The sequence below is a fragment of the Zonotrichia albicollis genome, chromosome 3, assembly GCF_047830755.1.
Source record: "Zonotrichia albicollis isolate bZonAlb1 chromosome 3, bZonAlb1.hap1, whole genome shotgun sequence".
Classification (NCBI taxonomy): Eukaryota; Metazoa; Chordata; class Aves; order Passeriformes; family Passerellidae; genus Zonotrichia; species Zonotrichia albicollis.
In genome coordinates this window covers 38,718,301-38,732,248 of record NC_133821.1, presented here as the reverse complement: position 1 = coordinate 38,732,248, position 13,948 = coordinate 38,718,301, and the positions used below count along the sequence as shown (strand labels likewise).

The following is a 13,948-nucleotide window of genomic DNA, read 5'->3' as shown; positions in this document are numbered from 1 at the left end:
CCTGGCTGCCAGGGCCCTGCTGGCTCAGGTTCACCTCATCACTGAGCAGGAGCTCAGGTCCCTTTCTGTGAAGCAGCTTGCCAGCCCCTGATGCCCCATGCTGCATGTACACCCAGGGTGGCCCTGGCACAGGGGCCCTCATGAACCCATGGTGGCTGTGCCCAACGATGGCACTGCCTTTCTGGTGGTTTTCAACACCTCCTGGAATAATGTCTATCATTTTACCAGTCACTGAAGAGAGACTGGTAACCACAGACAGGCCTGTAGTTACAAGAGTCATTCTCTTGCCCTTCTTGAAAAATACTGGAGTTTGAGGGGAATAAGCATTCACAGACTCCTTAAAACTTTCAGAAATACTTACCTACTAAGCATATATGTGATTTTTAAAGGTTACAACTTGGATAACCTAGGAAATATTATGGTAAAAAGCACATTCATATGTTACCCATTCCCGACAAAACCTGGAGATAACAAGTCGCCATAAAGAAGATATTGCAGAAGCTTTTAAGGTCTCCTCTTTAGCCTCCTTTTCAGAAACAGCAAAGCCATGTTGGAATGACATTTTCTGAAGTAAACTGGGCCAGAACATCTGAGATATGCACCTTGGAAACTTTTATTCCAAGTTACTACAGTTTCAGAAAATTGCAAGTAACTGAAATGTGAAGACTCAGAATGTGGTTATGTCCATAAAGTAAGACAAAAATGAGAGCTATTAGTATCATGTTGGCACCTAATTTGATGGCTTCTCTGGTATCAACAACTTCTCTTAAATTATGACAGAGCAAGGAACATCATTTCATCTGGCTTGGTTTTTACTGAGCGAATTTGCAATATATTATTGCCCCATATAAGCCTGATATGTGTACAGCAGCCTTGTAATGTTCTCCTGACATGCACCAGCTATTCATTTGCTATTTTTGTACTGAACATTTATTATTATCAAATATCTTGCCCTTTGCCTGTAGGTTCTACTATTTTTGTTAATTATAACTTCACTTAACATTTGATGTCTTGTACACTGATACCCATTCAGTTTTGGAGTTGCCAGCAAACCTCATCAGGACCATATTTATGCCAGGAGATACAAATATGCTAGCAAAGACACTAAGCAGTCACATGGATACAGAATTCCTGTAAAAATTAAGTTAGTCAAGACAAACTTCTAAAATTACTAAGAGAGACCTGGTAAGGGCTACAGTTAACAAGAGACAGCATTGATGAAACATGATTAACTGCTCTGATTTCACATGAGAACTGGCTTTTGGTCTTCCACAAAGCTCCCTGTATAATTACTATTGTTATTAAGCTCTAGGCCCAGTGTCTGGAAAACAGTTTTGGGCTTGGTGCCATAGAGAAAAAGAACACTTGCTGGGTAGGAGTGTTACCAAAAAAAACCCCACAAGTGTGGAGTCCCTGCCCCTACACAAGGCTGGAACCAAGCTGCAGCTTATAACAGTAACAGATTCATTTTATTGTAAACTCATAGTTTATCTTGATTTTAACAGACAAAAGAAACCAGCCCAAGTTTCACAAACCCCATATCTATCTATCTATCTATCTATCTATCTATCTATCTATCTATCTATCTATCTATCTATCTATCTATCTATCTATCTATTTTCAGTGATTTAGTTCTTTAGATCCCTCAAACATCAGTGTACTGCTTATTTAAAAGGCATAATAGTTAGTAGGAAAACCAGCAAAGACAATGTAAGTGAGTTGACTCCCAAAAGTATCAGCCTTTGTCAATTAAAAAATTTACTTTTGACACAAGTCCTAATTAGTTAAAAATTCAATCCAGTCTTAAAATAGAGGTTCAAACTACCCAATTTATTCTTGGAACGGTCACTTGCTCTCAGGATTAGGAAGACAATGGCATCCAGAGCAAGCATAAGCCCTCTCCCCTTTTATTACAGTTAATCAGGAACATAAATACTATAATGGAGCTGAGCCCCTGCAAACTCACCAGGCTGTGCATAATTTCCACTCCAGCTGGATTCACGGTGAGTGCTTCATCATACAATTGCTTAGCCTCCTCCAAATTGCCTTTCATCTCTGCAAGCCTCCCACGCATGTACAGTACAGCATGAGATGTGGGGAAAAGACTGGCTGCCTCCTGGGTACAAAAGCCTGCTTCTTTGAGATGCTGCTGTTCCAGGAAGAGTTCAGCTGAAGGAAAAACAAAACACCAAGCCATAAAAATAAAGCAAAGAACACCCTGCCATTAGATGAAATGAAGCAGAGACCTTTCTTCGTATTAATTATATATCATCTGACTTACTTAAGCATATTAAAACATGAGGCCATGATCCTGCACAATGCTTAGTACTACGGTTAGAGCTTATTATCATGACTGGATTCACTGAATGTATCTTTTCCTAATGCTAAGGGATCTATCCAGATGTTCATGGACACCTTTGGGTGATGTCCTGACAAAGGCCTTAAGGATTCCTCCATTGGGAAGATAAATGGTGCTGAACTGAGTCCTAAGGAGGCTACTTGGAGTCATCAGAGGTATTTCTAAATAATTTGGGGGAGAAAAAAAGAACAGAGTAAGCTATCACTGTCTACTGAGAACTTCAAAAATGTCAGAGTAATAGGACACATCTGAGCTGGACACTAGATAACTTACTTGGGAGAGTACTTTCCCATTTAAAAAGATGATTTAAAATGTTTTTCTCTTCTTATTTGGCAAGTTTATGAGACAACTGTCTCTTATTTTTTCAGAGACTGTTAAAATCAAAAGGCCCTTATAATATAGGCTTATTTATATTGTGTATTCATCTATTTACATCTTCATACATTACAGAAAAACAAAATACAGCTCTTGGAAGAGACTGCTCACTTACTTTCTTGAACTATCAGCAACTGTCTTAGTGGTTTGCTTAGAAAAAATATGAAACAGGCATATTTACATGTTTGAATGTCAACTTGTTAATAAAATAATGTCTCATGATAAATTTCATAATGTATCTCATGGCTGAACTTTAACATTTCTCAGGATTTGGACTAGATAATTGTGGTGTTGGACTGGATAATTGTTGTAGATCCCTTCCAACTGAAATTGAAATTCTAATTCTTTCAAAAGGTCAAAAAGTGATACTCAGTTTTCACTGCCACATGTAATGAAAAAGAGAAACTGTTTTTATATATATACACATACACACACATGTAAGCATGTATGTACATGAGATACTCTTCATACAGGCAGGAATTGCTCTTGGGTCCATAACCTGTGTTCTACATGCTCTCACTGCAAAAACTCAGTGTCTCTCTCTTATTTTTTTTTAACTGATGTCATGCAGTAAGTATTGACAGTTCAAGAGTCCAATTCAAAATCACTAATTCAGGCTCTAGATTTAGAAAAACAATTCTGAAATTAGACACAACCTTAAATGTCCTGAATTTTTAGGGCAGTGAATATTCTTAGGAAGTCTCTGTGAGGGGGGAAATTAGAGTGAAAATTCCTCTTGAATATCTTTGAAACTGTGCAATTTTGAAACACTGGGAGACCCAGATGACTGTGGGGACTTGGCTTGGTCACGTGGATCTTGCTGGAGGTGAGCAGGGAAGCAGCTCAAAGGCAGTCCCCTGCCTGACCACAGGAAGGCTCCACCTTGGCCTATGAGACTGGGATCATAAATGGTATTTCTACTGGCACACCAAAACTGATTCTGTAGTGAAATGACAGCATGGCTGAACACCCTTCCGCTTCTGAGGTGACCTTTCCAGAAGAAGGGCGAGACATTGTTGAGAAAATGCTTGAATATTTCTCCGCCATCCCTAGGTTGTGGTACAAGATAAATGTCATTCTCCAAGGCTGTCAACATGAGCAAAATATTAGCTCCTTCAGAAGAGTTATACTCTTTCAGAATGACTCATACACATTTCTTCCAGGTTAATCATAAAATCTCTGCATGCATCCCTTCCCTTGGCTCCAAGAGGCTGCAGCTATCTACAATAACAGAAGGCAAGGCCATGTACCTTGTCAAGCTGAATATGTGCACAGCCTTATGCAAAAATTGGTGGGAGGACAGTATTTTCCTTGCACTTCCAAGGAACAGAGTGTTTTCCTGCCAAGTGCTGCATAGCAGCTGACGCCATGCATGTGGCATTAATGAGCCTGGGGATGTGCAAAGTGACACTTCACAGCCTGAAGATGAACACTCCCTCCCCAAAGTTTGCACAAACTTAGCAGCACAAAAGAAGGGGTGAAATCCTGGCACTGTTTGAAGTCAGCAGAAGTTCTGGATACTGCCATACTTAAAGCTCTATTAGCAACTAAGAGCATCATGTGACTTGTTTCATTTCAGAAGAGAACTGGGAGCAAGTGGGTTTAGATGTGAAATCATGCACGGTGCTTCAATGCATGCAAAATAGAGAGTATTTATTCTTTCTATGGTGCCTGTAAGTCTTCTTCTGTAATAACAATTATTTAGAGGAAGTACAGCAACACATAATCTAAATAAGAACTACAAATTGTATTTTATGGTATGGTAATGTAGTGTATTAAAGTTCAGTCCATTTCTTTGCAGACTCAATAGTCAATAAAAATGATTTAATGGTGTGGGAGTCCTAATTTGCATAAAAAAGAATGAGAGGGGTGCCTTTTGGTTATGAAAGGAAAGGAGTGATAAAATTTTTAGCTACCCAGCTAAAAATAGACATTAAAGGACATCATTTAGGTCTGCATTAAAATGTGTTTTCTGTAAACTCATTTTTCACTTCTATTACACACTCATTTTATTTACAGATTAACAAGATATGCTTATGTAACATGGAATAAAAACACATCTAGAGGCAGAAATCAAACTCAAAAAACAAGGACCTATTAAATTTACCATGGTAAAACCCTCAGTGGTACTGAAAGTACTGAAACACCTGCTTTCATGTTACCTGGGTTAGCAGCTTCTTGTCCACTGGATTAATCAGCCTATCTCCTTATATGAGCTAATTTTGCTGTAAATAACATCTAACCAAATTTGCAGCCCTTGTGAGGAAGTTCTGTTACAGAGACTTGGCATCCAGTTGCACTTCAAAGCAGAAAATACTTTCTCATGCTGACACAGGTTTCTAGTATCTATAATTCTTATCCTGTGAAAGGGTCAATGCTTTAGGGAAACCATTTATGAACCTCTCATCATTGTACTAGAGTGTTCTTGGTACTGACTTTCTTCAGAGCTTTGAATCTAAAACCAAGCTTCCTTGCTCTCTCACTTAACACCATCTCCATAAAAACATCAATAAATTTACATTCTGTTTTGACCTAAAAGCTCTCTGAATGCTGCTGAGCAGAGAGATGATGATCCTGCATGTACCACTCTTCTATTATTCTCTGGAGTAGTGACTGAAACTCTGAGTGTGAATGACATTAGGGAATATTTCAGCACTCTCACCTGCAGGAAAGAGACAGTGCACTGCATGGATGGGCCAAGACAGGTTCAATCTCTCCTTGCATTCAGTTTTTGAAGCCTGTCCTGCCCTGAGACCACAGCTGACTTCAAGGCTCAGCCTAGCATGATTCATTCCTTTCTCAGATCCACTTTTTGTTGCCCATTTGTGCTCTCTTGCAATATTGTCCAAACTATTCTGCTGTTCTTCCAAACAACTGCTGTCCTGTGGCTATGGCCTCTTCTGTCTGGACTTGCAACTGGACTGCTGCACCCATTTTAATGCTGGGCCCAGTCCCTGAGAGCGGCATGCCTCAGCAGCACTGAGAATATTATTAACTTCTATTACAAGCTCCTAGTTCTTTCAGCTATTTCTGCTAACATTTAAGCTCATCTACAGTGAAGATCCTTAATCAAGTGAAAATTGCCAGAAGCATATCATCTACTTGCTCTCCAAAGACCCCTAACAAATGCACGGAGCAAGAGCAATTCCCAGAACACTGACAAAGCTGGGTGTCCTACAGTCAGCACCTTTATTTTGTCCAAGATAAAATGATTTGCAGAGCTCTGTTAGGGAGTCCATCAGGGGTGTAACAACAGTGTAACCCAGTCATGTCTGCACAACACTGCAGTCTGAGGAACAGAGCTGTTCAACATCACCTTAAACACTGACTCTATTGCCCATTTCAAAGCAGTGTCAGGAGTGATAGTGCTTGTCACTGCAGCAACTATTTGAATTCTAGCCTAAAGAAATCAAACAGATTTGAAATGTTTTTCTGCAATGTGAAAGAGTTAAAATTTTGTTACGTGTGAATCACGTTTGGTGTTATCCAAGAGGCAGCACTGAACTCCCACAAAGTGGACTGCTCCACATCCCTTGTGTGTGCCTGATGCATCTAGAGCACTCTACTCTTGTCCACCTCAAAAATGTTACTGCAGAGTGACATGGCCAGGGTAACAGCCAAATGCCCAGCAGGATGGGACAGTGCAGAGCAGCCCTTCACACTCAAGAAGGTGAACACATCTGTGAGGGTGTTGGAAGGTGATTTCTGTTCCACATCATCTGCCCTCAGGAGTTATTAATGCTTGTTACTGCAGGAGCCCTTAGCCAGCTGGAAAGATCCACTCTGCCATCAGCAGTGACTACTGAGCTATTACCATGACAAAGGGACCCCCACTGCCTTTCCTTGCTGGCAGGTGAAGTTTAGTCATTGTTCCATGCTCTGACACCACCCTGCATGCAGTAGCTTGACAATTCGTGGCAGATTAGGCAGAAGATTCCTCCAGGCATATCCTCACTACAATAATTCCATTTGATGCAAACGTTTGATACAGAAATGAAGCACAGGAACTGCAACATGTTCCCATACACCTGAGATCAGCCACTTGCTCTTCTGAATGAGGCAATAGATTTATACCCTCTCTTTGCCTGCAAAGTGAACTCCAGGGACTGGCTTAAAATTCCCAAGCTTCAGGTCTCACAAATGACCACCAAGCTTCTTTATTTACAAATGCAGCATTAGAGTGAAGGTTTTTGGAAGCAGCATGTAAGTGCCACAAGCTACCTTCTATACTAAATGGTTCAGTCAAAACATGACTAACAGTGCAGTTAAGTATAAATTCCTATTTTCTGTCTCTGGTATGAGCAAATGTCCTGCCTCCTTCATGACTGGGTACATTTTATCACCTGTCCAAACTTACTGAGCAGCTGAGGAAATGTTACTTTTCAGTACCCTCAGTCACTCTCTGGCAGTGCAACAGGTTTCTCTCCATCTCTTGGCAAATTTTCTACAGAATGCTAAACAAAAGGCATTGGTAGCTGTTGCCTGTTTCCATCACAAGTGAGCATTCAAGACACATGAGAATGTTTGCATGTCCCAGATTTTGAGGAAAGCTCTTTGAAGATTGTCCATGCCAAAGAATTACCAGTCCACAAAGTTTCACATCGTGCTCCAGAAATGAGAAACATCCAGAAGGCTCAGGAATGGAGGAGGCAATCCCAAATGCCCTGTACTGACATGAGGCTGCAAGAATCCTTTTAAAACTTTTTAGATTTATTGTTGACAGAAAATAAAATAAATCAAACTGGAAAGTGTAGAACAAAACTTATTACTCCCTCTTGAGAATGTTCAGATGAAGAGAAATGGGGAATTTGGTGATTCTTAGTCTCTACCACAAGTCTAGAACAGACCTTGCTGAACCAGGAGGCTCAACAGAACTACTGCTGGTTTCTTAACTTCATTTTGAAGGGGACAAAACCAGCTCACTTTGCCATTTCTATCACCAGTTGAAGTGCTCCTAGTAAATACTGCAGAGGAGCCATCTTTGCAGACACCTTTATTCTCCTCATAAATGGAAGTGCAAGGACTCTCTCCTGTTCCTTCTCACCAGGCTCCAGCTTTTCACAGTGCTTTGTGTCACTGTAAAGAGACACAAAAATTAGCAGCCTTTATGCAGCTCAAGAACTCAAGCAGTGAATGGGGATATTCTAAACTTGAAATTCTAAAATTTGGAAGCGCTTAAAGAAAGAAATAAAAAAATTAGAATTGGTTCAACAACCAGTGCTGCATTACAGGACAGTATCTGACCCAGCCATTCTGGCAATGTCAATAAAAATGTCTCCCCCACCTGATTAACGCGTTTGATATCAGAGCTAATAACTTGTGGGGGCTTAGGACTGCTAAAAGCTTGGAGCAGGACGAACACTGCGGTGCCCATGTGCAGGCTGTGCAAACACAAGCTGTGCTGGGTGAGCAGGGGGCAGCAGGGGAGGATCTGGCTCCATGGCTGCAGACCAGCATGCTGGAGACTTCAGCCCACTGGCTCCAGCAACACTTTCTTGTGGAACAAAGCCCATCTCCTCTAACACAGCTTTTTCCCAGGAACTGGCCCATATGGAATAAAATAAATAAATCACAAGTGTTTTGTGAAAGGGGAAAAAAAAGTTCCTGCTGTACATAACTCGGGGGAGCAGATGTTTTTCCATTAGCTCACTGTTCTCTGCTGCACTGGCTCCCTTTGCATTTCTTGTTTGCAGCATGTTCAGTACAAACTATTTTTCCTAGGTTAAACTTTAGCACGTTACTGAGACAGCAGGTAGCCCACTCCAGCCCCACTGTGAGTACATGTAATAGTATCCTTGTCATTTTTCTTTAAATCCTCCTTTAAGTTAGCCTTAGGGTCTACCTGGTGAGGTTCACAGGCTGAGCTTAGCAGGCATTTAGCCAAACTTAGATCAAATTACCAGACCTACTTTGCTATGAGTGGCCATATTTGGTAAAGTATTGGGTTAGTCAAGAAGCTAAATTGTCAGATATAAACTACTAGTAAAGACAAACAAAGTGGACCTTGTAGTTAAAATTAAAGCTTAAAATAATACAGTAACAGGAGCTAGAATATTAGAACTCCTATTAAAACTGGCTTGTAGCATTCTAAAATGCTCTGTATAAATAGAGCATATGGTTATTACTGCCTGGAAGTATAATCACACATACTTCAGATAAAAAATCATTCCAGTTACCCAGAGAGCCTATAACTATTAACACTGTTTCTTTCCAATACTGACATGCTTTGCTCTCTGGGTCAAAAGTGATCTTATAAAAATGCTGAATGAAAGTAAATTTTGGTCATAAATTTGAACAATTTCAAGTATATTTTCTTTAGCCAAACAGCATGACTCTATTTTCTAAACAAAAAGGAGGAGTACTGGCGTGACTGTTAGAAGTACTAGCTCTAGTAATCTCTAGGATTCCCCTTGCACCTCTTCCTGCAGGAAGAGGGAGGAGTTAACAAGCTTTACCAGGGCCACCAAAGTTCCTTGCCTCTTCTCAAACTTGAATTCATGCTCTCAGCCATGAAAAGCAGAACAAAGAGGAGAAATGAGCAGAAGGATTGCATAATGAACACCTCTCCTGGAGCTGCACCACCACAGCATGTGCACTGTAGCACTGTTCCTAAGTACTCCCTGAAATGAGCTGTTTCTCAGACATGGGGCCAAGAATAATGTTTAGGCTCATAAATGTTAAAGTGTTCCGAGATGACTCTTTTTAAGCAGCCATTATATTCAAGAGGACTAGGGGGGTTATTGTTAAAAGGGACCAGACAAGCTGTGCTAACAATCTCTGCTGCAGAACACTTGGAAATAGAATATGCCTGTTAGTATTCCAAGCATGCCTGCTGCAGGGGACGTCTCTAGTCTTTGAGAACAGCACACTGCTCTTCCAAAGCTGTGACTACCTGTGCAGAAAACAGGAAGATGTGGAAGCCCACTAAGACAATGTGCCAAGCTCTGTGCTGCAGATGACTGTACTCCCAGGTCGTCCTGTAAGAGATGGCTGGATGTGAGATTAACAGTGAGAATTCACAGTTTTATTTTGATGCTTGAAAGAGAGAGGACTCTTTCTAGAGACCACAGATCCATCAAACAGCTCTTTGTTTACAGGAGGCTACAAAAAATTACCTTGCCAAAGATCAATGCCTAGGCATTGCTGCAGGGGAAGACAAGGTACAGCCTCTGTTATAGTGCAATGCATTTTGATTTGGCAGCTGCACATCCAAAGATGGTGCTTTATTGTCTTCCCTACAAAACTATGCTGGTCACAAACCCAGAAAAATGACAGATAAAACCACTAAGTGTATGCTCTCTTGTGAGGGAAAGAGGTATCTTTATCACAGCATAAAAGGGATTAACTATTTGCACAGGGTTCACTGCCTTCCCTTCAGCCACTCTTAAGGGAACACACATATTCTCAAAAAGCTAATTGTGAAACCTGTTAAGAGAACAAGGGGTCTCCAGCTTGGAGGGACTGGGGACACTTCTGCACAAGGCAGGAACTCCTACTGCAGCTGCAGTTGGAGGATGATACACACTAAGGATTCCCCTATGCAAGCGTCACTGGATAGGTACCACCCCCTAAGAGTCCCTTTTGCAAGTATATGTGCTGGTGCTGTGGCCTGGCTGCTGGAGGGCTGTAAGAGCAGCCCCCTGTAGCTGTGGGATGGCTGGGTTTGTGTGCCTCTTCCCAACCTCGCTGCACAAAGTTCTAACTGGACCAGCTGGCTGGTACCATTACTCCTCATGCCCTGGGATATGAGAAGGCATGGCAGCTGCAATGGCTCTGATGGCACCCAGACACCACTGCAAGCTGGCACTCTCAATCCCTGCCCATGCACAGAGGCACGGCCAGTGTGTCCTGTGAGTGTCTGGGAAGGACGGATGCTTCATTATAAATTCACTGTAGTATGAGGTTAGGAAATTGTAATCACTTTATCTAAGGATTTATGAGTCACACTAAAAGGGTCCAAGTGTTAATGACAACAAAAACAACAACACACGAGTCATTTCCCAAAGGCACATTAATGTTTTTCCCTGTGGAGATAGGACACTGAGGTATGAAAAAGTTAGGCAACTTGCCTGGAGTCACAAGATGAGTCACTGATTGAAAAAGGACAAGTCCAAGCGAAACCTGATGAAAATCTACAGCATACTGATGCAGACCTTCCATGAATATCAACTGGCTCCATAGGCAGGCATCAGAATGTTACACTAATTGCCTGCTGCTTTCCACAGCCATTCATTTTGGGGTGAGCTGGAATGTAAAACCACCTGACTACCTCAACTTCCTGTAACCATTCATATCTTTTTAGTTTGTCATCTATGAAATATCTGTTTTGGAAGGTACTTCTTACAAGTACACTTGTTCCTCCTTTCCCCTCCTTTCAGACGGGAAAGATCCTAGTAGTGAAGGTCAGTGACACCCTTTGGATTATTCCAGTCATTAATTCCAGCACAAAAGCAACCCATTTACAAGAAGTCCTCTAATTATTCAGGCACTGTGCCCTTCTCCATAGAGAGTAAAGACTACTCCAAATACCTGCACCTCTGTTCATCCCTCAGGATACCGGAATCCAGCAGCTTCCACACTACCATGAGAAGAGAATGGCCAGTACCTCAGCAGGAGCTCATTAAGCTGCATCCATAACAATAACTGACTTCAGTAATGAAATTACAAAGCAGCCACAGTACATGTTTTCAAAATATCAATCCTGAATTGAGTCCAGCTAAAACTAAGCATGAAGCAAAACAAAGGCTTACAAAGTGATAAGAGAGAAAAGTTACAGCTTATAAAAATAAATTCTACCTAAAAGAATTAATTAACACCTTTCAGAAAAGTACTCTATTCACACTGAAAAGCAATCACAGCAATTCACAGCAAGCACTAGGTCTTTATTGCTTTTGTCTTTTCAGACAGCAGCAAGAATGTAAACTGCCTAGAGCTAGCTGTAGGATGATGGACAACAGACACCTGACTTCTCATCATAATAAACTCCATTTATTTTGCTCCCCACCAGCCCTCTCTGCAGCCTTAAATCAGGAATATAAACTGAATAAAGCACGATCTTGCTGGTGATTTTGAAGCCCACAGCACATCACTGAAATTTACATCCACACAAGTCATTAAGGAGAACACTTAATAAACTTAAAGGATGATGCATTCTAAAGGTGACTTCTTTGTTAATATTAATCAAAGTGTAGCAAAACCAATGTCATATATTTTGTTCTAGAACTAAAGGCTAATTGGTAGGAAATTACCCACAAAAACATCTATGAAAATCTTTGCTGCAAAGTAGGGTGAGATTGCCAGGTCTTATGTGAGAGCTGTCAATTGCATAGATTAGTGAAATGAGAATTTGAAAGGTTCCCCTGCACGAAGAATAGAAATCTATCAGCAGCTTTCCAGGGGGTTCTGCTTTTCTTTCTGCATTGCAAATGGTGAGACATCTAATAAGCAATCACAGCACTCAAAGGTAATTTCAAGTGGGCAACTGTGGGCCCAGTTATGGAAGAAAAACTGTGTCTCCTAAAAACAAAATTACAGGGTTGGAACTCTATCAGTTCTGAAATGCTGGAATGCAGGCAGCAGAATGTGCTGGGCAACTCTGTTCCTCAACAAATGTCCTACATAAAACCCCTCCATGGGTTTGGAGATTGCTTGTGGGTAGAATCTCTCTTCACTGTTTTCCCTTTATGTGCTCGGTTGCAGCATCTTTGCATTAGTGTCTCAAACTGCTACTCAACCTACAAGACCCTGAGAGGTTCAAACAGTCAAGGACAGTGGAGAACATCCTATTTCTAATAGTTTTCACTTTCATTCCTCAGCAAAGACTGGAATGCTTAAATCACATTTAAGACATGGTTTGCCCAGTCTTATTACAGGGAGGTGTTTAGTAAAAGGAGAATGAAAATAATTGTCCTTATGAACTACCATTTGTTAATGAAGAACTACCTATCCTTTTTTTCAAAAAGCATATTATAGTGGTGACTAAAGTTTTCTGTGTGTTTTGGAAAAACAAAAGTAAGCTGAGAAATCACACTACTACAGTATTTTTTTGGGTCATAATTAAATAAGTGGTGTTTCAAAAATCATCTGGGATAGAATAGCAGATTTTCTGCTGGAATGGAGTCATTTTCAACTCATGACTTCACCTACTCTGTTAATACTTATGTCATTTGATTCATCACTGGGGGGAAAGAGGAACTCCAGGTAGCTCAGGACTTACCAGCTTGTAGCCAAATTTGTTCAAGAGTTGTCCAGAGCTTCACAGGTCCCTGCTTCATTGTGCTGCTCTGCATAGTTATTTCAGACATGGCCTGTTCCAGTCTTGATGCAGCAAGGGAAGAGGCTCGTTGTGAACCTACAAACCAAACAAACTATTATGTATTTTATACTTATTTATGATATTTCCTTGACTTGCTAAGGCAGCAGGTCTGATCCTCCACTCACTACATTGGTTTTATGTAATAAGAACACTGCTGAATTTTGGCATGACAAACTGGAGAAGTATGCTTTATAAAAGGTTAATTTACTGAAAAAAAACCCCACTAAATTATCCAAGAGCTGCAGCTCAAACAAGCAAATTAAGAGACAGTAATTTTATAAAGGTCTGCTTAGCATTCATCAAGGAAGCAACCATATTTTGCTCGTTTGGGAGGCAGAAGTCTAGCATCAAATATTTTCCACAAATACCCATTTTATAAGCACAGTCACCATACAATTACAAAATGTGCCCCACTAAGGTAAAAAATTCATACAGCATGACAAGGTAGCTTAGCCCCATTCACACAGCACACACATTTCAAGTGACATCAACATTGTTCTACTGATTTAGAGGCACGGTGGTTTTTCATTTAACCTTGGGGAGCACAGAGTTCAGAGCTTTGACTATATTAACCTTTAGTATGTACTGTAACATTTACGCAAGAATAAAGTATTTGGCTCCCCCAGCTCTGGGACAAAACATCACATCAAAAGCTTATCCCAGGAGGGCTGCATGGGCAGAAATCACATTCTCCAGTACAGCAAGTGGGTTTATACTGGTGAGCCAACCTCTCAGAGGGGTATCAATATGGTAGTAACAAAACAAGAAGCTACAAATTGAGATTTCAGAGTTGGCTGTGAGAAATAAATATTTTAGTATACATAGGTTTTAATGTGATTTCACGGTTGATAAGCTCTTTCTCTGGAGAGCTGCTGTGACTGAAGCACTTGTGTTGATTA

General features: G+C 40.8%; 1 protein-coding gene across 8 annotated transcripts in view; it reads right to left on the bottom strand.

Annotated features, from left to right (window-relative positions):
* TTC7A (tetratricopeptide repeat domain 7A) overlaps nt 1–13,948 on the bottom strand; it is a 207,527-nt gene that overhangs the window by 72,870 nt on the left and 120,709 nt on the right. For 7 of the 8 annotated variants that reach the window (XM_074537203.1, XM_074537200.1, XM_074537201.1 and 4 more), the window contains 2 exons: nt 12,951–13,085; nt 1,967–2,169 (listed from right to left, as the gene is read on the bottom strand). In XM_074537203.1, the coding sequence (XP_074393304.1) occupies nt 1,967–2,169; nt 12,951–13,085 (338 nt within the window). Of the gene's footprint in view, nt 1–1,966; nt 2,170–12,950; nt 13,086–13,948 lie in introns of those variants that run through there. The other variant, XM_074537204.1, reaches the window with a different exon arrangement.